Source organism: Muntiacus reevesi, chromosome 7 (assembly GCF_963930625.1).
Source record: "Muntiacus reevesi chromosome 7, mMunRee1.1, whole genome shotgun sequence".
Taxonomy (NCBI): Eukaryota; Metazoa; Chordata; class Mammalia; order Artiodactyla; family Cervidae; genus Muntiacus; species Muntiacus reevesi.
This window is the reverse complement of record NC_089255.1, coordinates 77,002,416-77,029,328: the sequence shown is the minus strand read 5'-3', so window position 1 is coordinate 77,029,328 and position 26,913 is coordinate 77,002,416. Positions and strand designations below refer to the sequence as shown.

General features: G+C 42.6%; 1 protein-coding gene across 1 annotated transcript in view; it reads right to left on the bottom strand.

The window, feature by feature from the left end:
• Positions 1-26,913, bottom strand: part of RAD51B (RAD51 paralog B) — a 607,108-nt gene that overhangs the window by 144,172 nt on the left and 436,023 nt on the right. The window contains exon 8 of the mRNA XM_065940439.1: positions 23,469-23,565. Within this exon, the coding sequence (XP_065796511.1) occupies positions 23,469-23,565 (97 nt within the window). The remainder of the gene's footprint in view (positions 1-23,468; positions 23,566-26,913) is intronic.

Here is a 26,913-nt window from a genome sequence, read left to right as displayed (position 1 = left end):
TATGGTTCTTAGATTAATTACCCAGCTACAGATCTGTTGCCAAGCTGTTCCAGTCTCTCCTCCTAATGTGAAATAAAATGGCATTTACTTCAAACCATGTGGGAGAGCCAGCTTGTGCCAGAGAATATGCATTCCTTCTCTACTCATTTACAGACACACGAAAGGTCACTGTTTCATTAATGTGTGTTGAGAGTGTGTGTTGAGAGTGATGTGTTGCCAGACAGAGGTCTAGGGACTGACAGTGGGTGATTCTTGGAAAGAAACTGTGAAAATTAGAGGGAGTTAATTTCATATGTGAAGAGTTATCTTCTTGGTTGAGATGTAACACCTCAAATGAGATAAAGACTGAAAAGCCTTCTGGCGGAACCCACACCAAGTGCCATTAGCTGGCATTCTACAGAAAACCAGCTGGGTTCTGGCAACTGGATGATAGTGTCAGTAGGTGGGGAGGGGGAGTCATATCTAGAACCCATGATTCCAGTTACACTGGTCACATGCTCTACAGGAAAGAGACCACTGTTGCCTGTCACAGGGACCAGAGGATCAGAACTTGGGCTCACTGGATGATCTTGAATGAATTTCTGACCCTCCTTGTGTTTCTGCTGCCTCAACTATTAAAACATAAATAAACATACCCACCCGCTTTGGTGTGAAATGAGGTTGCATCACCTTTTTGGCTCCATAATCAAGACGTGTCTTGTTAGTATTACAAGGCTCTGTAGAATCAAGTGTGTGGAAGCTCTGGGCTTCCAACATACGAATTAATGCCAGTACCAGATGATCAGCAGCCAAATGTGAAATCAGAATCTCTAAAAAGAGGCAAGCATTTTATATCAGCCTTTCAAGAAGCTGCAGCCAGCCACACCCAACTACCAGGGTCTACAAAGAAGTGACTTAACACTGGCTGCATTTCTTTGGCTAGCCAATGCCTCGTGGACTACCTCCGAGAGGGATGCACAGAGTGAGGGGTCTAGATGAGTACATGGGGATCAGAGGCTGGGGGTCAGGGACTGAAAGGACTCCGTGGAGTAGGAGAAAACTGGGTGGTGGAACTCAGTCTTTGAATCAAATGCTTATTTTTCTCTAGGCAGAATGATTATAGGGAACTTGCTGTCAGCGCTCTTAGACTAATCTCTCCAGACACTTCTCTGAAGAGTGCAGGACTCTGATCAAACCCTTCCCAAATCAGCAGTTGAGGAGGTGGAAGGAGGAATTTTAAAAGCTGGTGATGTACACAGAATTCTTAGTTGCACGCTAGATTCACTCTGCCAGCACACAGTGCTTGCTAGACCCTAATCTCTGGCTGCCAGTCCTGGAGAGGCTACAGCCATCAGAGGCCACAGGGATCTTCATGCTCCTGACTCCTTGCTCCTTGATTTCAAAACAGCCAAGGGAAAATGAAGACTAGTTACTAGGAATCTGGCCCTGAACAATCCTAGCTATTGTCACACAGTTCCGTAGGCTTTCTATCAGCAAAACCATTTACATCACTCCAGACCCATCCCTGGCCCCACAGTCTTGTTGACTGTCACTCAACCTAGGATGGTTCTAGGGAAACTGCAGGCCAAAATTGAAGGATGCCTTTGTTTTCATCTCTAGGATAGGATGGCATGTGGTCCTGAGTGCCAAGGTACTGAGATAAGAGGGGTGCTCAAAATGCCCAGATGGCTGGAGAATGAAAACCCGCAGAACAGAGCCAAGTTTGCAGAGCAGACAAGGACCACTGTGGCTGGGGCTGGAAGTGGAGTCTGTGGAGGCCACAGGCAGCAGCGGAACTAAAGGGAAGTCATCCCCCAACTCAGCTGGTGGGAGTTGGGCAGCTTCCCAGCTGGAAGGGGCTCTCAAACACATCCCTGTAAGCTACCCATGAAAGACAGAGATGCCTTAAAAACAACAAACAAAAGGAGCTGCTAATCAAGAGGAACTTTAGACTTAAGAGGCGGATTCAATCATCCTTCCAGAAAGATGCATGCCTGGGCCAAGGCCCAAGAGCATGACATTCAGCTGCTGTCCTCCTCTCCGGAGCCCCAAGTTTGGAGGCACTGAAAGGGGAAGAGGTTCACAAAGGAGGCAGATGGGAAACCCGCCCCCCACCCCATGCGGTACAGTTTCCATACAGAGTATTAGAATTCACCAGGTATAAGCAATCCAAGTAATCAGCTGCTTGGAACAGAAAAAGTGTTTGGAATAAGAAATCAACAAAGACCACAAAACTCATAGTATTCCCTTTCCTCTAAACTTTGAAAGTTACAGCCATGTGGTGATTGAAGCACAGTGCTAGCAATCTTGGAACCATCCCAGGTTCTGACTCCTCAAGACACCCCAAGCAAGGGCTTTTTCCATGGTTGGATAAACAAAGGTGTTTTGTGCAGATAGCCCAAATGGTCTCAATTCTCTTCCAAGCTTACTACTTATAACCAGGCCATTTTGTTGACAATGGCTACTCCCTCTATTTCTTTCCTAATATTTTTCAGTACTATCTCAATTGCTTTTAGCAATATTTTATCTTTCACAGATTTTTCAGAAAGAAAGGCAATGATATCATCAGGTGACTCAAACAAAGCAAGACAGTGGAAAAGGAGAAACAGTAAAAGCTTGCTAATGATGCTTAAGGATAATTGTGCAAAAATTTGCATAATGATAATTATGTAAAATCCATAAACTGGAAAGGAGCTGCTAACAAGACATTCTAGCTTAATTGGGTTTTGAGAACTGTTTTTCTAGAGTTGGTCTTTTTCTCCCCTGAAAGTCCAGGTGCCTTAGTTCAGGGAAAAGAGGGATGTACCTGTTGCCTCAGCCAGCAGACAACGGGTTGAAGACTGAAGGACCTGCATAATCTGTGTGGAGACCCACGGGGCAGAGACGGAGCAAGAGAGCCTTCTCCGCTGGACCTTCGTCCTCAACACGTTTTAAACTGAAGACAGCAGGGAAGCAGAACGATGGATTGGTTCTATCTTCTGCTTTAAATTCACAGGGATACAAAGCAACTGAGAGGCTCCTGGGAACTATTCTTTGCTCCTCCCAGTTCTTTAGGTAGCATCCGTGCAGACAGAGTGAATCAATCTTCATAATCAGAAACAGTTGCTCTGTTTACAATTTACCCTTGGGAACAGGGCCTTTCACCAGCACATTTTGTTTTAAACATCACATTCCTCCTCCACGATGCTGCTACTCTATAGGAATACTGGTCTTTGTGGATGTAAGGCACTTGGTAACTCCCACCAGTGGACAAAATAGTATTTATTTGATTTGAAATAAAGACCTGAACTAACAGACCTGAGTTTTGGTGGGTTGATTTGCTGCACTATAATACATTCAGGGCCAATATCCAGTTCCCTTCTTTTCATCCCTCCCTGCCTCCAGATGACATCAACATCTATGAGTTCTGTTAAATCTTCTATATAGCACCGTTGCTATTTTAAGTATGGTAATGGGCAGAGGGGAGATGATCTTGAGCTGCGATAGTTCCAGGATTGCATTAGAACAGGATATCTTTCAAAGAGAGAATGCAAGTCCTTTGAAAAGAGAATGCAAGCTCTTCATAAGAGCAAGAATTCAGGATGTCCTAGGTCACTGCTGGTGGCATTGTCATTTATCACTGGCTACAGGACACAGTGACCAGATTTCCTGGAAGTAAAAAAAAAAAAAAAAAAAAAAAGACATTTTTCCTGAATTTTCTCTTGACGTCAACCATTATCTATTTGTAATAGATGAGGGGGAAGAAGGCATACACATATGTTAGACACTGCCCCCTCAACTTTAAAATAGTCATTGCCCTCTTTGCTGCTTCCAAATAAACCCATTTTGCTGGCAAAAAATAAAAGAAAATAATCACTGCTTGCTTCCCAAATGGCCTACTCATTAAATCTCATTTTTCTATTTTGCCATTACTTTCTCTTCAGAAAAAACTGCCTATGGGTAGTCTGTTAAAATTGATTTTGTTGTATTTCTTCCTTGAACAGGGCTCCTTGCTATTTCTCCAACATGCAAAGCACAACGCTGCCTCAGGGCCTTTGCATACGCCATGCCTCTGCCTGGCTCATTCTTTCCCTAGATGGCCCCATGGCTTACCTCCAGGTCTTTCCTCCAATGTCACCTTCTCCATGAGCCCTCCTCTAACGACCCTAGTAAATCACCACCTTGCCACACAGGGTTCATTTAACTTTTAACACGCTCCCAGAGTTGAATATTAAAACAAAACAATAGCAAGTAGTGTGCATACTATGATTGCAATCCTTTACTCAATCACTACCGCAAGTAAAATGCCAGCAGTGAGGGTTACTCACTGGTCCCATTTAAGAGCTCTGACACGGAACACCACCCCAAGGATGACGTTCATCACCCTCATATGCTCCTCCATTGTAATGGCTCCATCTTTCCTGATTTGGATCCAAGTCCACTTCTCCTGGATTACTTGCTGGGCGGCGATGAACAAAGTTGACATGGCAACAACAGTCTACTCTGGTCGCTCACAGAAACTTTCTGGGGAGACTGGGTTTCATCCATACAGAGATGAGGTATACAGGATTGGAAAAATGGGAAATAAAGAGTTAAAAGGCAAGGGAAGAAAGGCTACTCTCTGAAGAGGTTCATCTCCAAAGTATTGCCTGATGAGAGAACGAGCTCCCTGCTGGGAGGACAACGTGACTGAAAACATCTCCACAGGGGAGGCTGCGCCATGACTGCAGTGCCCTGAGAAAGCCTCTGAGCGAGGAAGTGACGTGGGTCACAGTGGGGTTAAACAGAAAAAGGCAGAGGACAGGGTGGAACCTGGTTCAAATAAGCAAGGATGCTCTCCACTCTGTGGAGTTTATTTTTGCGACTTAAATAGGAAGGAAGTCCAAAAGGGAGGGTATGTATGTCTATGTAAGGTTGATTCACTTTGCTGTACAATAGAAACTAACACAGCATTATAAAGCAACTATACTCCAATAAAAATTATTTTAAAAACAAACAAAACCAAAAAACTAGCTTTCCTTTAGAGAAAAAGGTGATCTGCTCTTTCAACAGATTGTTTTCTTCCCTCTCACGTTCAGCCTGACTGGTCCCACCTCAGCTCTCAGACCTACAACAGTCTAAACAACAGCGTGGCGTTCTCCCAAGTAATGTTGTGATCGTATCTGTCATGCAGTTTTTCAGGCTTTGTGGCTTCATAAAAAGCACAAACACAGAGGATGAAAAAAGTAGAACATTTAAAAATTCAGAGAGTGATAAAAGGAAATCAGGTCTGGGTGCCTGAGGGGGAAATAGCCAACAAAGTTTTGATGTGATCCTTTCCATCCTAGAGTGAACAGGGTATCTGATCTTACTGCTACTCAATGGAAGATTCCAGAGGAGGATGGATTTTATGCAGGAGTGATGTGGGTATCCTCATAAGATTTTACTGACTCAAAATTAATTTATGTATATGGTACTGAATTATAGAAAACAGGACTATAAATGAAAGACTGTCCATGCCTGACAATGACTCCAAACTAACATAAAATATAGCAGAATCAAACAACACCTTACAAAACATCTTACATATTCATCAAATTAGGTTTCCCTATGATAGTCAGTCCAGTTGATTGACATACATCTTCCTGATAAGTCTAAAAATATCCCTTACATAATACTATCACATTCTATTGAAATTCTCTAAGCATCACAGCTAGAATAACCATTTACCATAATCATTCATTACTCTTGGTCAGAGGAACTAACTTGGCTAGCGTCCAGTACCAGTGGTTCTGTGTCCAGTCCCTCACCACAGCTCCAGCAGAGATCCTGACCCTGCCATTAGTTGGAAAGTTTTATAGCAAAGAACACTGCACTGAAAGATGTTTCTTTAGCAGGATTTAATGAAAGCGATTGCTATCTTTATTAATATTGTTGCTGTTGTTAGGAAAGCACTGTGGAATGTTCCAAGGGCAGACCAAGAACTTCACGCCCCTCACACGAGTGGCCTAGAGCAGCAAATCTCCAAGCACCTTTATCCACCCTCTGCTTTTCCTCTCCAAACATAATAAAAGTTAAATCTAGCAGGAACCACTTGGCTTTATGATCTTGGAAGATGCACTGTTGCTTAATGTCCGGCTGTATTCATCTTCTGCCCTTTGCCTCTCTACTTCTCTGCGATTCTCCTTTCTCCTTTACGGAAAAATAAATGTTCTTTACCCTTGGGCCTGCCATTTTCTGCTCCAGAGGCTCGAATCGTGATGCTGGTGATGAGTGGTGACCTCTGTGGCTCATTTCACTGCCAGGACCAGTGCCAATGACTTGGCTTCTACTTTAATAACTGGAAAGTGGGCAGCAGACACCACATTTGATGAGGCTGCCCTGCCTCCAAAGTCTCCCCATTTAGGCAGATGAAATAGAGCTGCCTTTCTTGGTGGAGAATGTGAACTATCTTATGCCCTCTTGGTTAATGAAGGGTCTTGCTGTAAGAATAGCTTTCCCAGTCCATTAGCCAGACAATTCACTAAATAACCTGTTAACGTTCCTATGAATTCAATGTGGAACACCAATCTTCAAGTGGCACAGGAACATCATAAAACAGAGTGATGTGGCATCAAAGGTATGTGCATAGGCCTTGCCGTGAAGTAAGTGGTGTCGGGATATAACAGTGAGGGCTTTTCCCCTCTGTTTTATAAGCACCTTCCCTTTCAATAATATCTATGAGCTGAGATCAATGGCAGCTTTTCCAATAGAAAGTGCATTTGGTTTCAATTCACTTTCATAACAACAGAGACTAACCCTTAGCAAGATGGAGAACATTAAGCTCCATTGTTCAGGCTGAGGATGACTTACTCGGGTGGCAGGAAGCAGATCAGCCTTTTCTCTGGAGAAGAAAATGCCTGTGGGTAGCAAACCTCATTCTCAAACAGCCCCCCCACTTTTTTTCCTTTATGACAGTGAAAGGAAATCAAAGAATCGTCTCCAATCACAGAACAGGAAGGGACCTCAAAAAAAATCATCATCTGACTCAGCTTCCTCTAGAAGGTTTTTTTTCTTAAATAATTATACAATTCCTTGGAAGGCAAAGTATTTTATAAATTATTTTAGTAAGCTCCCTCGTGGAGCCTTTTATTATCTTAAATAATGAGAAAATGATTGAAAGTCTTTAGGCTATGGCAGCTTTTAAGATTTTAGATGTTGGTGAGTGGAGAAGGTAGAAATAGGATCCAAGCTGTGTTCTTCTGGCAAAAGAAAATACCTGTGCCCCTGCTTCACATCTCAAATAACCAGAAACTCACTCTCCAAGATTATAATTATTCAGAAACACCCTGCCAGGTACATTCACTTTTCTCTCACAGACAGAAAGAAGGGCACGTTGGATAGGCTAATAGAAGGGAAGAATTCTGATGTACAACATGTCTTCATGAAGGTTCCTTCAAGGGAAAAAAAAAAAAGAAAAAACCCACCCAAATGGTGGAATTATGTAATTCTACCCTTGTGTTATTTAGAAAATGGCAGGGGGAAAAATACCATCCACTGTCTGTTCCTCGAGCACCTCCAATCAAGGGCTCTAGCCATTTAAAAACATGTTTCCTGGCTTCAGACTGGCTATAAATAAATTTAATAAGCATGAAAAAAAAGAAAAAATCACTGCATCATTTACATTTCTCTCTCAACTCCAGCTGACAAAAATCCAGTCCAGATGTTTGTTTTGCAAGAACAACAGCAAGAGGGTGAACTTCAGTCTTGAGCATGAGAGTCCCAGAAGAAGAGGATGTGTGTGTTTGAAGAGAAAGGGGCGGCCAGGTAGGCAGGGAGGGTGTGGACAAACCTGATTTGATACTGATTTCACAGAAACATGGTAATGAATTTATTTCGTGTGTAAGAAATCCAGTTTATTAGCCTTTCCCCTGTCTCATCACCCCTTTCAAAGCCACAGGGGCTTGGCTGGCGAAGCCTGAAATGGATGTTTCATAACCTTTGCTTTTAAATTAAACAAATGACCTCAGATTTTGGAGCGGTTGTTGACTCAGGGGAAAGTATGCCATTAAACGTGTGCCAGAAACAGATTTAATTGGTACAAGTCCCAAAAAGTGTTCGAAAGAGCACAGGCTTCCCGCATATAGATTTCAGGGGAATTACTCAAAGGCCGCACAGCTTTGTCAGAATTGGAGATGTGAAACAAGGCAGCTGAAAGACTCCGTATCAAAAGGGTAAATTCAATTCAAGAGATATTAATCTGATTACCTAAGCCAGGCCGTGAATCGGATATGCTCCATTGTGCACCCATGTTCAACCTGGACGGCTGGAGGAGCCAATGGCTTCCTTTTCCCTGACATATAATTAAGTTTTAAGAGACGATCGAGTTACAGATACAACGTTTAAAGAAATATTTCATTCAGGAGTGGCATTTACAGTGCTTGCCTGTTGCAAGAGACATTGTTCACTGTACTTCCTTGAGCCACGCCAGAGAGTGTGGGGATCAGGGCCTAGGGGCTTGGTGTTTGCATTTCAGGCTACAATAAACGCTCTCTGTGCACCTGCCTGGAGGAAAAACCAGTCCAGCCGCCTCCCAGACAAAAGGGCCCTGTATTAAGTGCTGAAAACCCAGACGTGAACTGACCCTGGCAAATTCCAGCTAGAAAAAAAAAATCAATATTTTTGTCCAGTCCAAGAGAAGCTGTCACGTAGGTTTCTGGGTTTCCTTTCTCATCTCACAGAGTCTGAACAACAGTGACCTGTCAACAGAAGTCACCTCCTTTCTCATGAGCCTCCTTGCCTTTCTAGATTCCTTTCCTGATGGGGAAATCCATCACCTGGCACACCATAATATGCCCTCCAGTGATCAACACACACTCTCTTGCTCTCTCTCCACCAGACTCTTCCCACTGAAATCTTATTTGGGTCATGAAGGACATGCAAGTGCATCCTCCCAAAGAGATATAGCATTACTGGCTTGCTTGTTCTTAAAGATTTCCCCAATACACACTTCCCACAAACTCCAGACACACTTAATGGCAAGAATATTTATCAGTAGGGCAGGCAACAGATCAAGGTCAGAGTTCCTCCATGCCTGTCCCGGTTCCCAAAGCCAGTTGGTCAAAGGCCATACTAGGCCACACAAACCAATTTTCGATGACTTCTCCTGGGAGAGCTATTCAGCTCAGGAGAGCTATTCAGCTCAGGCTTGTTCTAATTTGTGTCTGGAATCAATCATGCTAGTCTCAGCTGATCTGTGCATTCTCATGAAGCAAAGAAATTTCTCACAAAATTTGAAACGCAACCAGATGAGGCACGGGCAGCTTTACCCCAGGTCACAGATGAATAAACTAAGAAGGGCAAGGTGATTACCTCAACTTGAGACTGTAGGTTGGTTACAAAACCAGAAAAGGATCCGTGAACTGTAACCTCCTACTTCTCTCAGCCAACCCTGAGTAGAGGGTACGATGAACTAAGTTGTGATTTTGATAACTTTAAAACTACCTGGTGAGGCATTGGCTACAGACCATTTCTGAACATTTTTGGTGATGAAGAGCTTAACTTTAAGGGGTTAACAACTTTCTCAAAGTCACCCCAACAGATTCTCCAAAATCTCCCTCAAGAGGGAGGGAAAACCAGATGATTGACACAGGGAAGCCAGGCTCGCTAACAGGACCATTCCAGCTGGATGAGCGTCATTGTTTGTGTCTGGAGAGCACACAGGAATCAAGTGCAGTTTGCCTGATTCGGGGCTCATTAAACAGCTGGCCCAGAAAAACAGCCACCTACCACAGGTGCTAAGCTCCCCTGGCCAGCCTGGCAAGCTCTCAGAAAGTGTGGGGCTGATTTACAGCCTGCCACTTTGTGAGTGGGTCTAAGCCCATGATGGAGATTGGCTATTGGCTGATATCCAGGGACCTACCTATACTGTGATTCAGGAAAGATTGATCAGGGAGTCCATCTTTATGCCCTGATATCTCAAGATGGTGGCCCAAGCCACCACAAGATTATGCCACAAGATCATGATGGTTTCGCCTTTCCTTGAGTGTTTCTGACATAAAAGATGTGTCTCCCTCAACCTGGTAATTCACTAGCTGCTGGGCTGTAGTGTGACTTTAGCTGTTTCATGTGTGTGGGCCTCATATTCCGGCCTTTCCTTCTATTCTTATCTTTTCCTGTCCTATCCACGGTAATACAACACATACAGCCAGTTTCGATGTAAGGTTAGCTCATTACAGTAGGTAGGAATTCTAGGGTTCCGACCAGATAAAGCTGCCAAAAAATTAGAACTAGCCTTTATGTTCTAGAGGGCAGAGACCAAGCCTGACGCTGTTCTTTTTAACCCTTGAACCTCCAGGAAGCATTTCTTATTATACATGTTCTGTTTTGAATGAATGGAAAGTTGACTAGATCAAAGCTCAATTTTGAGAAGTTAAGTGACTTGCTCAACATAACACAGAGGCTTTGTGGTAGGGCTGACCCTTGAACACAAGTCTCCTAATTCCAAATGTGGTGCTTTATCTACTGTTAAAACACACTGTTTCTCTAATGTCCATTTGCAGGGAGGTTTCAGGGGGCAGACAATCTGTCACCACTCCCTTCCATGCCAGCCATAATGGATGGCCCACAGGTCTCCCATGGAACCCTGCCTCTTGTCCCATTACACAGGCTTTTCTCTTGTCCAAGGTCACCTTCCCTTTCTCTTCCTCCTCTTGGTAACAGCTACTGATCCTTCACAATCCAGCTCAAGTGTCTTCTCATGAAGAACCTTCAGGTAGCACTCCCACCCCCAAATTGGGACTCTCATGTGCTTCCCCAGGAAAACCCTGATCCAAGAACCACCACAGCACACTTTGTATACATATGCATCATGATTCCCCAACAACCTGACTATGAGCTTTCCAAAGAGCTGGGCCTTAGCTTCTGTCTCTGTATCCCTAAGCTGTCTGTCTACCTCAGGACCCCGTAGAGAGTTCTGGTAAACACCCTTATTGTAAATCAGACTAAACCACTTCGCTCACAACTCTTGTGTGAATATGGGAGATTCCTTTTTCCAAAGCAGAACTGTTGGGCCCCTTTCCTCTCTGACATTTTCCCTATGCTGCCTACTGTTATTCATTAATACAGTCAGTGCAGGCACATAGTTCAAGCTGACTATACTTGGGAGGAATTTTAGAGCATTCATGATATCTCAGCGATCACAGTGGCAGTCTCATGCTTCTTTCAGGTGAGTACTGGTCTAAAACTTTAAATCATTCTTTGATTGTACCTCTTGTAGCTGTAGGTGTCTCATTCATTCACCAAGTATTTATGGAGTAACTATAAAGACCACGCACCCTTCCTGGCTCTGGAGATTCAGTAGTGAACAAAAGAGATAAGAAGACTTCTCCTTAGGGAGTTTACATTCTAATGACCCTATGACAGGGTTCTCTTGCTGATTTACCTTAATTTGGGGCTATCATGTCAAAGGGCAAGCTATTTTCCTTAGTTCTAGTTGGGTCTCTGAAGGAGTAAGGAGGTTCTTCCTGGCTGGAAGAGCCTGACTTTGGGCTCTGCCAGCTACTTATTCACTGATGTTGGTTTCATGAGTTCTACCTTTAGAGATTTCAATCATCTATTCTATCTCTGGTCTACATCTCTCTTAGAGGCATGTCCCCCTTGTCACGCAACACAGAAGCAATTTATTTTAGTGCTTTTCCAGCCTCATTTATCTACACATTTTACAATGTTATGTTATTTTCAGGTGTACAGCAAAGTGATTCAGTTATATATACATATATATGTTTTTTCAGATTCTTTTTCTTTATAGGTTATTACAAAATATTGAGTATAGATCCCTGTGTTATACCGTATAAGGCCTTGCTGGCTATATATTTTATACATAGTTGTATGGTCATGTTAAATCACAAATCCCTAATTTATTCCTCCTCCCTTACATTACATTTAAAAGCAAAAAAGTTTGTCTCCTTACTGCTTCACCCACTAGGGTGTCATCCATCCTCTATAGGTGAAAGGAATACTCCTGAGAAACTTAGATTCTCTGAGCCGCTTTTATGGGCCTATTAGACAGAAAGATAGTGGAGAAAAATAAACATCAGAACCTAAAAAGGCTTCCATGCCTTCTATTAAAACATAAGAAACCCTCTCCAACACACACACACACACAAATTTAATTTCATCCTTCAGACCCTCTCTTAAAGGAAGGAGTAATTTTGCTCCAGCATATTGTAAATGATGGAGAGGATGTCACTGACAAATACAGAATACTCCCTGCACACATTTCAGTCCGCCAGCTGCCATCTTGACTTCTCTGCCTTGTCTTGTCTTAAGGAGGGGTAAATGATGGCTGGCCACAGGATAAACAGTCTGTGCTAATGTACCTGGCACATGTCCCTGAAGAGGAAATGACTTATACACAGGTAAGCTTAGGCTTCATATCTCCTCAGATAATAACTGTTTAGAGGAGGTAGTGAATTCTGAATAAACAGAAGAGACGTCTATTCACCCTGAAGAGGTACTCTAGGGCTGACAGTGGGCATAAAGAAAATTAGATAAAAAAGGAGCCAGATCTGGAATTAGAAATAAAATGTTTTCGAATGTTTAAAAAGAAAAAGTATGTTGGCCTTTACACATCAACTAGCAATAGGGAAATAATACTAAAACTCTGATCTAAAAGAAGATGATTTTGAGAATGAATATGACTGAAGGCCATTGACAAAGGTACACAGACTTCCATGTTTACAAGCAAACTTAATAAAAATATTGGCTCAGTTGGACAAAGCTGTTTAACTACATGCTATGGTTGGGGACTCCATAGGACTGCCTTCTAAAGGAATCTGCCCTTCACACATAACCCCTTATAAGAGGAAAATGCCCCTTATCCATGGACCCAACAGAAAGGATGGGTGTCCTGGTTGAGTTCTTTACCATATGATTTTTTGGCCATGGCTGATTGAACCAAAAGATAGCCCAGCCACAGAATTAGCAGGCGTGAAAAGGTAAATTGGGCTGATCAACTCATACGGTCCAAGGTCAGTGCCATGGAAAGATGAGACAGATAGGAGAAAAATGAAGACAGTGTCCCAAGTTTCAACCTTTCCAATTTCCAAGAAATCTGACTGTACTTTGCTTTCTATTTGCACATAGCCATGAGAATGCCAACACATCCTTACAGAAGAATTTAGTGGATGAAAATTTAAGTCCTAAAGCCAGACTCTCTGAGTTGGAATCCTGGCTCTGCCAGTAATGGTGTCACTTTTCGAGGAGTCAGTTCCTCCATCTAGAAAATGGATAATGATTACCATCTGCCTCAGAGGGTTGTTGTCAGTATTAAATGTGATCATGGATGTACAAGGCCAGGCACACAAAAACATGGTCCATAAATGGTAGTGACAGTTATTAGTAGACCTGAAGCATGGAGGTCTTTTTTTTAAGCAAACTTGAGTAGCTTTCTGTTTCTTGCTACCAAAAGAGCCCTGAAACAGTCTAGAAAATACTGTCTCCCAGATGTGAGGCAAAGCCTGAAGAAAACTCCACTGGTGACCCAGTGAAGGCATGTGGTTGCCACTAGTCTGATGATACACCCTCTACATGCCTGTCTCCTCTCTTAGGGTATTGTCTCCTTGACAGCTCAGATAGAGATGCTTTTACCTTGGTATTTCTGTGCCTAACATGGATAAAAGACTCAATGCATAAAGAGTGTTTCTCAAAGTTCCCATCACTTCATGGCAAATAGATTTTTTTCCCCTGGGCTCCAAAATCACTGCAGACAGTGACTGTAGGCATGAAACTAAAAGACACTTGCTCCTTGGAAAGAAACCTACAAAGCAGAGAAATCACTTTGCCGGTAAAGGCCCATATAGTCAAAGCTATGGTTTATCCAGTAGTCATGTATGGATGTGAGAGCTGGACCACACAGAAGGCTGAGTGCTGAAGAATTGATTCTTTTGAACTGTGGTGCTAGAGGGGACTCTTGAAAGTCCCTTGGACTGCAAGGAGATCAAACCAGTCAATCCTAAAGGAAAGTAACCTGAATATTCATTGGAAGGACTGATGCTGAAGCTGAATCTCCAGTCCTTTGGCCACCTGATGCAAAGAGCAGACTCACTGGAAAAGACCCTGATGCTGGGAAAGATAGAAGGCGGGAAGAGAAGGGGACGACAGAGGATGAAATGGTTGAATGGCATCACAGACTCAATGGATATGAGTTTGAGCAAACTCTAGGAGATAGTGAAGGACCAGGAAGCTTGGGGAGCTGCAGTCCATGGAGTCATGAAGAGCCAGACATGACTGAGTGGCTGAACAACAACAACAAAGTGAGGTTTCTGCTGCTGCTAAGTCACTTCAGTCGTGTCCGACTCTGTGTGACCCCATAGACGGCAGCCCACCAGGCTCCCCCATCCCTGGGATTCTCAAGTCAAGAACACTGGAGTGGGTTGCCATTTCTTTCGCCAATGCATGAAAGTGAAAAGTGAAAGTGAAGTCACTCAGTCATGTCCAACTCCTAGCGACCCCATGGACTGCAGCCCACCAGGCTCCCCTGTCCCTGGGATTCTCCAGCCAAGAGTACTGGAGTGGGGTGCCATTGCCTTCTCCATGAGTGAGGTTCTTAGAACAGTAGTATTAACAACTTCTGAAAATTTGCTAGAATTACAAATTTTCTGGCCCCTCCCAAGACTGATTGAAACTCTGAGAGTGGGAGCTCAGTGGTGTGTGTATTAATAACCCTTTCAGCATGATTTTAACGCACACTAAAGTTTGAGACCCACTGGAATGAGGGTTCTGTTGGGGAAACACCGCTTCTTATCCTTGACTGAAGAACAGTCCTATTCTATCTGGGGATCATCCACCTTTGATCTCCTGGCTTGGGAAGGGATACACAAGAAACTACCAAAGAGGATGGAGAAACATTCCCAGCCAGTCAAATAAGTCTCATCAATCACGTTGATCAAGGAAATGACACGTTGCCAATGGATCATCCTCTCATTCTTCTCACAGAGGCCTCAGGAAACTCCCCATCATGGCCTGCCAGATGTCCATGATCTGCACTGGCTCATCCCTTGCCTTCTCTTATGTGCCCCTGCACTCCCAGTCATAAGGAATGATTCTTATCTTCTTCAGATGACCATGCTCTTGCCATCGTAGCTTTGGTAATGATCTATCCTCTATCTAGAAACATCATTCTTTCATCTCTGTAACCTTACACTAAGTACAGCTCCTGAAGCATAATGGGAGTCCCATTTCCCTAAATATTTGATGAGTTCATTGTTTCCTTACTTCCAATCTCCCCATCCCTAAGCCATCTAACACATCTCATCTAGAGAATCCACAGAGTACATATTATGATCATTTTATCATAAAACCTTAATTCAGTCTGGCATTTGAAGTCTGGCCCCAATCTACTTCCAAATTCATTGCACATGACCTCCTATGTTTACCCTAAAACCCCAGGCAAATGCCCCCTTCCCAACATACGCTACATTTCCTTACAACAGAGATCCTGTATTTACTGAGTACCCTCCAGGAGCTAGGGGATACAGGAGTGATCAAGACAAAGTCCCTGCCCTTGAGAATATTATACAAAAGCAAGAAGGCAGTCCATAAACCCATAAACAAATAAACTTATAAGGTCAGGTAGTGATAAGGGCAATGAAGAAAATAAAGCAGGCTTAGGGGATTAGAGAAGGTTGGGATGGGGGTAGTGGTTTCATCTAAGACAGAGATGCAGGAAGACCTCTCTGGGAAGATGACACTTGAGTGAGACTGAAGGTACTGAGGCAACAGGCAAAGTGAAGGTCTGGACAAGTGCCCCAGTCAATGGGAACAGCAAGTGCAAAAGGCCAGAGACACAAAGCCCAGAGTCTAAGGAACAAGGAAGTGGGCTACACAGCTAGAACAGGTTTGGAGAAGGGGAGACTGGTAGGAAAAAGGGCAGACAAGGCCTATTTTGAACTTAATGCCTTAGTTCTCAGCTTTTCTTGATCTTTTCTGTGCCTCTTGAAATCCTATCCATCCTTCGAGGCCTGTCTCTTTCACCTTCTTCCCTGGACCCTTCAGCTCTCCCTCTACTGAAAGAGATGTTCCTTTCTTCCTAAATCCTGGAGACTTTCTTTCATACCCTACTTGTCTAAAGCACTGCACACATTCTACCCAAATACTGTTCTTTAGAATGACTCTTAAACTGCACCATAAACATCTTGAGGACAGGGACCATATCTTGCTCATTTCTGGATTGTAACATGAATATAGTAAATACAGTGCATAAAGTAGGGGCTCCCCACTCATGAAATCATAAGGTTAGAAGGCACTGAAAGGTCTCCTCACCTAGCCAAAAAGATGTTTTTAAAAAAATTTTTGGAGGGACCAAGGCTCTAAAACTATGCTAATGTATGCAGGAATGCAGCTAATGCCCAGGAAAAGTCAGTCTGACTGAATGAAATACTGTTTAATCCAACTGGTATTTATCGACTAGCTTATCAGAAAAAGGAAGAAAAGCAGAGCCGTCAGAGAGATTCAAACCTAGGGCACAGCTGAGCTGGACTGTCTATTCTAGGGCCAGACCACCTTACCAGACCTTGTTACAATCCTTCCCAAATGCCATAAACACCACCAATGCATTCTAAATGTTTTTCATGCCACGTAACAACACAAACTAAGTTATCCCCCCGGCATCACTCCTAGAGACCAACCATACTTTTCTTAAGATTGCTGACCTAGACACATTTCGTCTTTGGTATAGAACTCTTTTTCAGTGATGGTAAACGAGGATCTCTTCTCAGAGAATTCTTCTAATCTGTAGCCCTCCGGGATCACACCTCCTCTTGACATCCCATTCTCTGCGTCTTTGGCTCCTCTATCTCTGTAGTTGAAGCAATTGGCAAAACTGGCTTTGGTGTTCTCGTCCCTTCTGCCTTCATGACACTGAAGGAACATGTGTAGCTCTGGGAAATGAGCCCGTAAATCCTAAATAGTGAAGAGGTCTGAGGGTGAGGGGAAAAGACTTTCACAACATTTAACAGTGCTCTCCCATGAACCACCTCAAAGGCTTCTTTCCTAAGGAAACTTTCAGCTCTCACCTCACTTGATCTTAACATACCTCCTGCCTCAAACACGTCTCTCTGGCAAACTTTCTAGCGAAACAGAGCTCCTGATCAAGAAGTGCTTCCTGGGGGTTGACTTCACTGTTCCTTTCTCCATTTGATCCCTCGGCTATGGTTGTATTGACCCCGGCCTCGCTGCTGAAAATCCTCGACAAGTTCCTCTCCCTTGTGAGACCGACAGCTTTTCAGATGTTTGTAGGCTCTGCCCAGTCCCCTCTCAACTCTGGCAGCCCCCACCTCACATAACATTTAGGTTTCCTTTTAGTTAAATACTACAGGGTTTGGGCTGTGTTTCAACCTTCTAAGTTTTCTCTATAAATTAGACCTTTCATAGCACCTGAATCATTGCTAGAAGTGGTATATACCCAGCTAAGGACCCTGGATGTTTGACTACTAGGGGAAGCATGGCACAGGTAGATGTGTGTCCCCTTGTAACCAAAAGCATGTGAAGTTGTGTGTGTTGATCCACGTCTGTGGCTTTGGAATAAAAAATTAAAAGGTCACCAGGACACATACATTTTTGCCCCAAACTCTCTCCTAAGAGGCATAAGTGTGCAAACCTAGGATCTCAGGAGAGGAGCTCTGACTTTGGTTCCGGCACTATCACCTCTCACTTGCTGTGGTGCCTTTGGGCAACACCCTTCTCGCCTTCATGCTTCACTTGCTTGGGACAGATCAAATGATTCATCACATTAAGACATTTTAAAATACTATGGAAATGCTAATGTTCACATGTTGATCATCCTTGTTAATATTAACCTTGCAGTCACATGGTGACACTTCATATTTTCAAAGTGCTAATTATAACCAACCTGCACCATGACCCTGAGAGGTGGATTTTTAAAGCTGCTTCAACCCACACTCATTTTGCCCAGGGTCCTATCTAAATGAACAATGAGTTTGGGGTTGGACTGTGCAGAGCCTTGGAGCCAAAGTGTGGACAGAGTCCTGCTAACTTGACCAATCCACCCCAAAGTTTGTGGTTAATGGATTACAAATTTGGGTAATGCTGGACAATAAATTACTACTATAATAATAAAGCTGAAAGTACACACAATTTAAGCAGAAACACCAGTGTTTTTTATCGGAAATGAAAGAAACCATTGATCATAGCAACTGTCTGAGATTAGCAGGGAGCCACATTTTCAAACATCCTGCAGTAAATCCAGAGCAGATCCAGCTGGAAAGCAAGAGTGGAAATAAAACTTGAGAATTCATACCATGCTTTGAAGTCTGCCTCTTTCACAACCATGAGTCCCTGATTTGTCCCAACCACTCTGAGCTGTTCTCGCGTGTTGAATTTATTTTAAAAGAGACACAAGACACACACTTGCATATAATCTATCAAATGGACTCCAGCTTTTTGCAGGATGGTTTGTTAGGGAATATGAATCCCAAAATACTTTCTCTTGCACATGAAATCAGCCATCAATTCAATTGGAATAGGAAGGCTTCCAATACTAAAACTAGAAATCATTCTTAGTCCTAGTAAATAATATTTTTTCTCTTATGTTCTTTCCTTGACCCAGCCAGATACTTTAAATTTTTAGTTTTTAAGGCTATTATCTACCAAAACTATTGCTACAGATAAGAGGATATTAACATGCCACCCTAGGTTCCTGAAATGGACATGTCTCCACACTAGAGTGAATGCTATCCCAAAACATTATCAAAGGAAGGAAAGTCAATGATCTAAGTTGAAGAGAGTTTCAGTCTTACACAGGGTCCACAGTCACCACACATCAATCTCACCTACTGACTCTGCCTGGATAGACAGGGACTCAGGAAGCCCTTCTGCTCAAATTCCAGGTAATTTCAGAATAGGACATGGATGGTATCTTAGGCCAGCTGGACTGATAGAGCCTTTCTTCAGTGATCACTAGAGGCAAAAGGGATGTTCTCTGTGACTGAAATCCCATCATCCTTAGCACCTTCAACGACCTCCAGGAAGAAACATTAAGGGCATCTAAGAAATATATCCTTGGCCACAGAACAGTCACAATAACCTAGTGAGTAACCAGACACTAAACTTCGTAATAACCTACACGCTTGAGTTTCCATCAGCAGAAAAAAATACCGAAGAAGAAAATACTTTGACTCACAGTGCCTGGTCAAGAACAATGTAGATCATAAAGTCAAAAATCCTGATTTCTGCCCTTGGGTTCACAATATAACTTTGGTCAGGTTGCATAAGCGTTGACCAGTCCATTTACCCACTTGAAGGAAAGAACATCTGTGAAAGGCAGGCTGAAAACTGACAAGCACATGTATACACGTGAGGAGTTATTTTAACTAAATAGGGAAAGTTCACTTTGCCCTCTAATGCCTTCTCAGTGCACACAGCTTATGAGCAGAAGCAATGTCGGGAGAGTTCTCTGGGGGTCACTTCTCCCTTCGTTGGCTCCCCCTGCCTGGGAGCTGGATAATTTACCTGGGGAATGAGTCCTCGAAGGGAATCAGACCATGGACCCTAGCAGTGAACGTGGGTCTACATAATCCAAGCATAAATTTAATAAGGAGAAAAAAAAAAAAACCCAGCAACACAAAAACAAAGAACTCTCAACTTCACAAACACTGGGAGGGCAACAGCTGGTCAGCCGAGATGAAAGGAGCGTGAGAGAACACCTCCCATCTCCTGCCTTCTCCTCCCCCATCGAGGTCCCTGCAGCCAGCCAGGGCTCCCTTTTACAGCCCTGTGCAGACGACCTTGTTCCAGCTAAGATAGGAGCTCTTTTGATCTCAGCAGGGGGAAGCTCTGGGCCTGCAGCTGGCAGATATTAATAGTACAGGATCCGCTGGTGTGGAAGAGATCTCTCAGTTGGGCCAGGTCACTCAAACTCCCGGCTCTGCGTCAGAGCAGAAGGGACTTCATCTCCGCACATCAGCCCCTGCTGGGTACTTCTCTTGGGTCAACTCGGATCATTTTCTCACTGGCTGCTCTCGGCTGCTTGTTCTCACCCTACAACTGTTTTCAAGGGAGTGCTGTTTGAAGCTGTACCCTCTGCTCCGCAGCTGAAATCCATTACAGGACAGGGTAAACCCTGGACTCAGCCCATTACAGCGTGTTCCTCACTCTCACCAGCTTGCACACTTCTTCTGTACACGTTTGCATGGTAGAGAGGCAGTGAGAGCAAGGGACAGACAAACCCAGAAATGTTTACAGAGAAAGTTACAGCAGGACGGGAGGGCAGGAGGCTGTTAGAGTATGCCGATGTATCAATGCCGAGATTTCCAAAGATCCGCCCCATTATGCTTAATCTAGGACGACAAGGTCACTCTTCCCACCCTGTAAATCAGAATTTTAAAACCCCATCAACGAGTGAAAGCTCCTGACCTTCAGACCCACATCGCAATCTAATAATGTTAAAACTAGAAAAGACTTCAGCCATCTCATATTCATCCAATCTGTCATTGAACAGAAAAAAAAACTGAGGCCCAAAGTGATTAAAAGAGCTGCTCAAGCTCATGGAGCTAATAGCACAAGGGCAAAGCCGATACAAATGAATGCTTACAACACCAACAAAGCGATTTATACATTTTAATCACAGCAACATTAGTAACCACTGTGATATAGTTGAATAGGTATAAATATTCTAAGAAATTTATTATCTTTTTCATTCACTGGTAAAGAACTTCAGAAAAAAAAAAATTCCATAGACTCTTTATCTGCTTCGTGATGCCAGGAAAAGACCAAAAACATCAGTTGCTTCCATTCTCCCTTGGGTTTCACATTAAGAAAAAGTTGCCTAAGAAAGAGCTGGTAACTGCCCCTTTGCCTTGAACATGACTTTACCATTTACTTAAAGCGGTGACACTGGAGCCCCAAACCAATTTCCTTTGTATCTGTTTTGCTCCTCCTCTTTGCTTAAGATAAACCAGGAAGCCAGGACAAAAAGAAGTACTCTTGCTTACAGGTTTTCAAATGAGGAAACACGATATTCTCCTCCTAGGAACTGAATAAATGTGTGTCTGTGTGTAATTATAATAACAACAATTTTTTTTTTCCTTATTGGAGGCTAATTACCTCACAACATTTCAGTGGGTTTTGTCATACATTTACATGAATCAGCCATGGATTTACATGTATTCCCCATCCTGATCCCCCCTCCCACCTCCCTCCCCATCCCATCCCTCTGGGTCTTCCCAGTGCACCAGGCCCGAGCACTTGTCTCATGCATCCCACCTGGGCTGGTGGTCTGTATAACAACAATTTTTAATCACATTCATAGGTGATTCCCAAGGTTAACCATTGTTACAAAGCATTTACTATGGTATTGGTTCAGCATTTATTTACTGCCTACTCTGTGCCTAGATGGTTTTCCCAGGTCGTACAATGGTAAAGAAAACACCTGCCAATGCAGGAGACACAAGAGACACGGGTTCAATCCCTGGGTCGGAAAGATTCCGCAGAGAAGGAAATGGCAACCCACTCTGGTATTCTTGCCTGGAAAATTCCATGGACAGAGGGGCCTAGTGGGCCTCAGTCCATGGGTTCACAAAGAGTTGGACACGACTGAGCACACACACACACGCGTGCACACACACACACACACACACACACACACACACACACACACACTGTGGCTAAAACCTTGTTGGTCACTCAGCAAAGATTTTTATCCACAGCATGGATAAAAAAAGAATCCAAGAAAGCCTGTGTCCTTAAAATATCTGCCAATTCGGTAGGGAAACCATGAAAAGTTAAATTATTTTTAAAGATCTTTTAAAAATCTCTCTTGCTGACCAGGTAGAAGGACCACAGAGGAGGAAGACAGAGTGAGACCAAGGCAGCCTGGAACAGGAAAGGAGGTTTTGTGGAAGAGGTGGTCTTTATTTAAACCTCGAAGGAGTGGGAGGATTTGGGAGGAAAAGAAGATGTAGAGGTGAAAAGGGGGATGCTGTCTGTGCAGAGCATAGAGGCAGGGGTCGGGAGCGCAGGCAGAAGGGCCCACACTCGCTGGAGGAGCCTTCCGGAGGCTGAATAGGAAGGAAAGGACAGACCACCAAGAATTAAGAAGCATCAACTTAACCAAGGATATTTTTTTTGGGAAACTGATCCACATGAAAGGAAAGAAAAAAACCTGATTTTCAGTATGTGCTGATTTCCATGGTGTAAATACTTCCACCCTGGTTGATTGCAAGCTAACAAGCCACAAATTCCTGAATATTTTAAAATCAACTTGTTGATTTTTGCCCATTCTCAGGAAATGGGTTAAAATAATTTCAAGATTCATGAGTAGGAGAGTGATACAATAAAAGGAAGCCAGAAATGGAGAAGTGGGTGTATGTGGTAGTGGCTGGAATTGGGAAGGCCATTATGGAATTTATTCAAATAATCCAATTGTGAGTTTTTAGTAAGTCAGTGTATTGCTCACAATATAACTCATAAGAGGGGACAGATATGTTTGGAAAGAAGAATCAAGTAGACTTGATGATGAAAGGAATATATGGAGGGAAGGATGATAGGTGATTCAGCTCTTTAGCCCAGGTGATGGGAGAATAAAAGGCATCACCAAGTGTGGAAATAGGGTACACAGAACATTTTATGCTTTTTAGAAGTAATTCATTTTCATCCTGAAAAACACCACTAAGAAGCAGGGATGTAGTCCTTGCCATTTGGGGAACCATAAACCAAGGCCAATCCATGGAAAACCACCTGGGCAGTTAGGAGCCCTAGAGGTCCCATATATTCCATCATGAATAATTCTCAGAAAATGGAAAGTGCAGAGGGGCCTGGAACAGCTATGTTCATCCACCCAGGCCCACAGCCTTCTACCCTAAAAGAAATCAGACTGCAACTAGCAGAACTCAGAAATGTCAAGTAAGAACTTTCAATAAAACTAGAAACCACCCACTGGCTCAGTGGTGTAATTCCCCTAGCTACGTAAACCAGAGCCAGTCTGACCTTTGCTAGCATGGGAGGGTGGAGAAAATTTGCAGATTTACCTACATGGAGAGTTTTTCTTAATCTTTCTGTAAAGCTGTTTGGGAATGCCACATCTCTAGTACATGATACTAGTGTATACATTTAGATAGCCCCAAAGTACCCAGTTTAAAAACAGGCTAAATTGCTGTAAAGCCAACATTGGAGCATCAGTCTCAAAAACAGTCATTTAGCAGTTTACCAGCTCTTGTACTAAGGACCCAAAAGAAACTACAGAGGAGCGACAGGCCTTAGGCAGTGGTGAAGATGCCTGTGAAGATGCTTCACTCAAGTGAAAAAGGAAGTTCACTTGTAGAGACAGAACAAGCTAGAGACAGAATAAGAGATTCTACAAATACAAGGAAACAGATGTCAGGAAAGGTGGCCAAGACTCTATTGCCAGGCTCCAGCTTGGTTTACTGGCCAGCACCCATTAGCCGTGTGTCTCAGTTCTCAACAGGAGGCAGAGAGGTGGTGGCGGGGCTATATGTCAGCGTCAAGTTTCAGCCCCTCTAGGACAGATCCCTTACCTTCAGACAGGGACAAATCATCAGCTGGAGACACCAGGTCTGCCTGAGAAGCTAGGGCTCCGCTCAGATGGGTTGTAATCTGATTCGTCAAGATAACCTGTGAACAGACAAGGAGAAGGTGGAGGGAAGGGAGAAGAGAGAAGACCAAATAAATTATTAGAGCTATCAAAAGGCAGACTGTGGTTTAGGGGAAGACGGCTAAGTACACAGGTAGGAAAACCCCAGCTCTGACTTTCATCAATTTTATCTTGAGGCCAGAATATCTGGCAAAGTCTCCAGGTCATTCAAATCACAGAAAACCCAGAAAACAGACTGACTTTTTTTCAGCTTAAACCATTTATCAATTCTTTCTAAATGCTGAGCAAATTGGGACAGAGAGGTATTGTCATATCAGCTGAATAATATTAACACAAGGCCAACTAGAGAATGAAAATGCACATGGACACATTTTATCATTTTTAAGATTATATCCGCAACATACAATATCACAGTGCTGAAGAGAAGCAATGATTTAACCTCTGAACGCCTGGGGCTTCTTCCCTTGTTAACACGAAAATCAGAATTTTCTTTCCAAATTTGTGAAATTGGAATAAAACTCATCTCTAAAGGACTACCACTCTTCTTCTTTTAAACAAGTTGAATTTTAATAAAAGAATTTCGAAGTCTCATTACATACTTAAAACGCAAGTGAATAGAACCCGACCTATACAAAATAAAGTTCATAACATCTAAAATTCCCAGAAAGATCTCTAAAATTACTTAATTCACATGGTTTATTTCCACACAGTGTTTTAATATGTGATTCTATCAAGAAATTATTCTTTTCCTTAAAAATCCTCACTTATAAAATTTACCCTATTGTTTATAAAGCTAAAGAACAAAACACAGATTCTTTCTTGGAAAACTGCAGCACGACTAATGCCACGATCAGTTCCTCAGATTTGGGTGTTCCCATCACGGGCACATTGGTGAGCCATTTTGTTCCCTCAGAGGAAATGTAACTTCTGAAAAACCAGGCATTTGGTGCCTAGAATATGCATCTGGCCAGACTGTCTTGGTCTGTCCCAAGGGTCAGCTATGGTTTTGTTGCCATCCTGATTGGAGTAGAAATGGAAACTGTCTCCATTCTTAATTGTCCAGCTTTTCAGCTGCACCTCTGTTGCTGTCTCTTGAATGGACCAACGACACGTTATAAATCCTGTGCCAATGGCAGCTTAATTGGGGGCGGAGAGGGCAGCAGGATGGCAGGGTCGGGTAAAGAAATGAAGTACTCTATTAGCAAAGACAGCCTGCCCAAGGTCCTTGTGTGTCAACAAGGCTCGTGTGAGTGCCCAGGTTCTCTGCAGTGATGATCTGCAGATACCTGCCAGATATTGTATCTGCCATAATATGTATAAAACATAATAATTATAATACGTAATAGTGTATCTGCCAGATATTGCAGAATTCCACTGAGTGCTTGCTAATCTTTTCCCTCCTCTTCTTTTGTGTTGCTCATTTTCATCTGGATGGGTAAGAATCACATATGATAAGTCTTTCAATGAAAATACCTGGAAATGGTCAAATAATAGCCTGCTCTCTTATGAAACAATATTCATATTTAGGAGCAAGAGTAAGAAATTATGCTCATTTTCCTCTTTATTTTATAGGGTATGAGCTTTGGAGTTCAATAGAACTGGGTTCAAATTCTGACACTGTGAACCTTGGGAAAGTTACTTAAATCCTCAAACTTCATCTATTCATAGGTAAAATAACACTTATAGAATTGTTATGAGAATTGAATGAGATAATCAATAACCAATGCAAGTTGTTAAATACAGTGTCTGGCACATGATAAATATCCAGTAAATGTAAGCCATTATTGTTGCTACTATTTCCTTCAGAAGGGTGTTATATAGATTAATAAATTATTAATAAAGCATATGCCACATGCTTCAGATATTAGATCTAATAACAACATGAAATCACAATTTTTTACATCAAGATCAGCACCTGATCATTTCTGCCAATCTTAGTCCTTCCTAAGCTTTCTTTAGTTGCAAAGAATTATGTAAAAATCTCAGTAAGAAAAAGATAGTAATTATTTAAAGCAAGGCCAGTAACAAACTGATATTGTTCTGAGAGTACTACATAATTTGTCTACTAATGAAGAAAACAATGTATCTGCCTGTCATAGTCTTTTTAAAAAAGTGAAGCTTCGAGAGAACTAAATATGTAAGCTCTATTTTTTAGGGAATTCTTCTAAAAGATGGCTTGGTGAAAATGACTAAAACACTAGTGATACAGTAACAAGAAAAAAGTTACTGAATACTGACCATGCAGAGCATGTTACTATGTACCCAGGGGAAAATAAAGAGATGAAGACTTGGTGTGTCTTCTTGAGAAACTAAGTAAGTTAAAAGTAAAACATTTACTAAGGTATTCAGACCACTTATTCTCAATTGCATTATTTCCCTGGTCCCACAATGGAAACGTGCACTGAGATGATGTTATTATACATAGCTAATAAAAATGATACCTTGCCAAACCTAAAAGCAAACTACAGATGTGCCTCCAAAGATACCCACCCCCACTGCCACTTCCAATGAAAGAGTAGACAGAGAAGAAAACATTTTCACTCTCCAATGGCAAAAGAACAAGCGCTTCCATGGTTTTGATAATAATCCACTCCCTTTTTACTATGAGTCTGAAAGCCAAACTGCTGAAGGGATATACAGCAACCAAGCTCAGGAGGGTGTTCGTACTGAATTGCTGTGATTTGCTAAGCCTGTGATCAGCAAAATGATAGAATGGAAACCTTTCCAAACAGCATCAATTACAAATAATCATGACTTGGGCGGAAGCCTATAGATGTCCTCTGAGGCAATCTGGAGTCATGAAAACAACACTCCTAAAATAACTTATCAGATACTATTACATGTTATGAACAGAGTCTTAACACTATCTACTTTCAGAAAATGAGTTCTGATACTGACACTTCAGAGGGGCTTTCCTGCTGCTTGCTCCACTAAAAAGATGAAGCCTTCTCACACTTGGTATTGAATTTGCAAGAGTGTTGTGTACATGATGAGGTTGAGGATTTGGAGTCAGACAGATCTGAGTCCAGATCCTGGATTCCACCACTTACTGTGTGATGATGGGCAAGTGTCACAACTTCTCTTGGTATAATCCCTAATTCACAGAATTCTGAAGATTAAACTGAATAACGCATGTAAAGTCCTGAGGATATTGACTGGCCACCGGGAAATGCTTAAACGTTAACTCCCATCATTGTCTTTAGTTATCTTTTGCTGACTTTATACCTGGCTTGTTTAGATAGAAAACCTATGCCTGATTCCCTTTTGTACAACATATAGTACACTGATGACAAAGAACAAATATTGGCTGGTGATATGTTAAAAAAGCAATAAAAATTTAAATGAAAGTACATGCTATTTTTGCCATT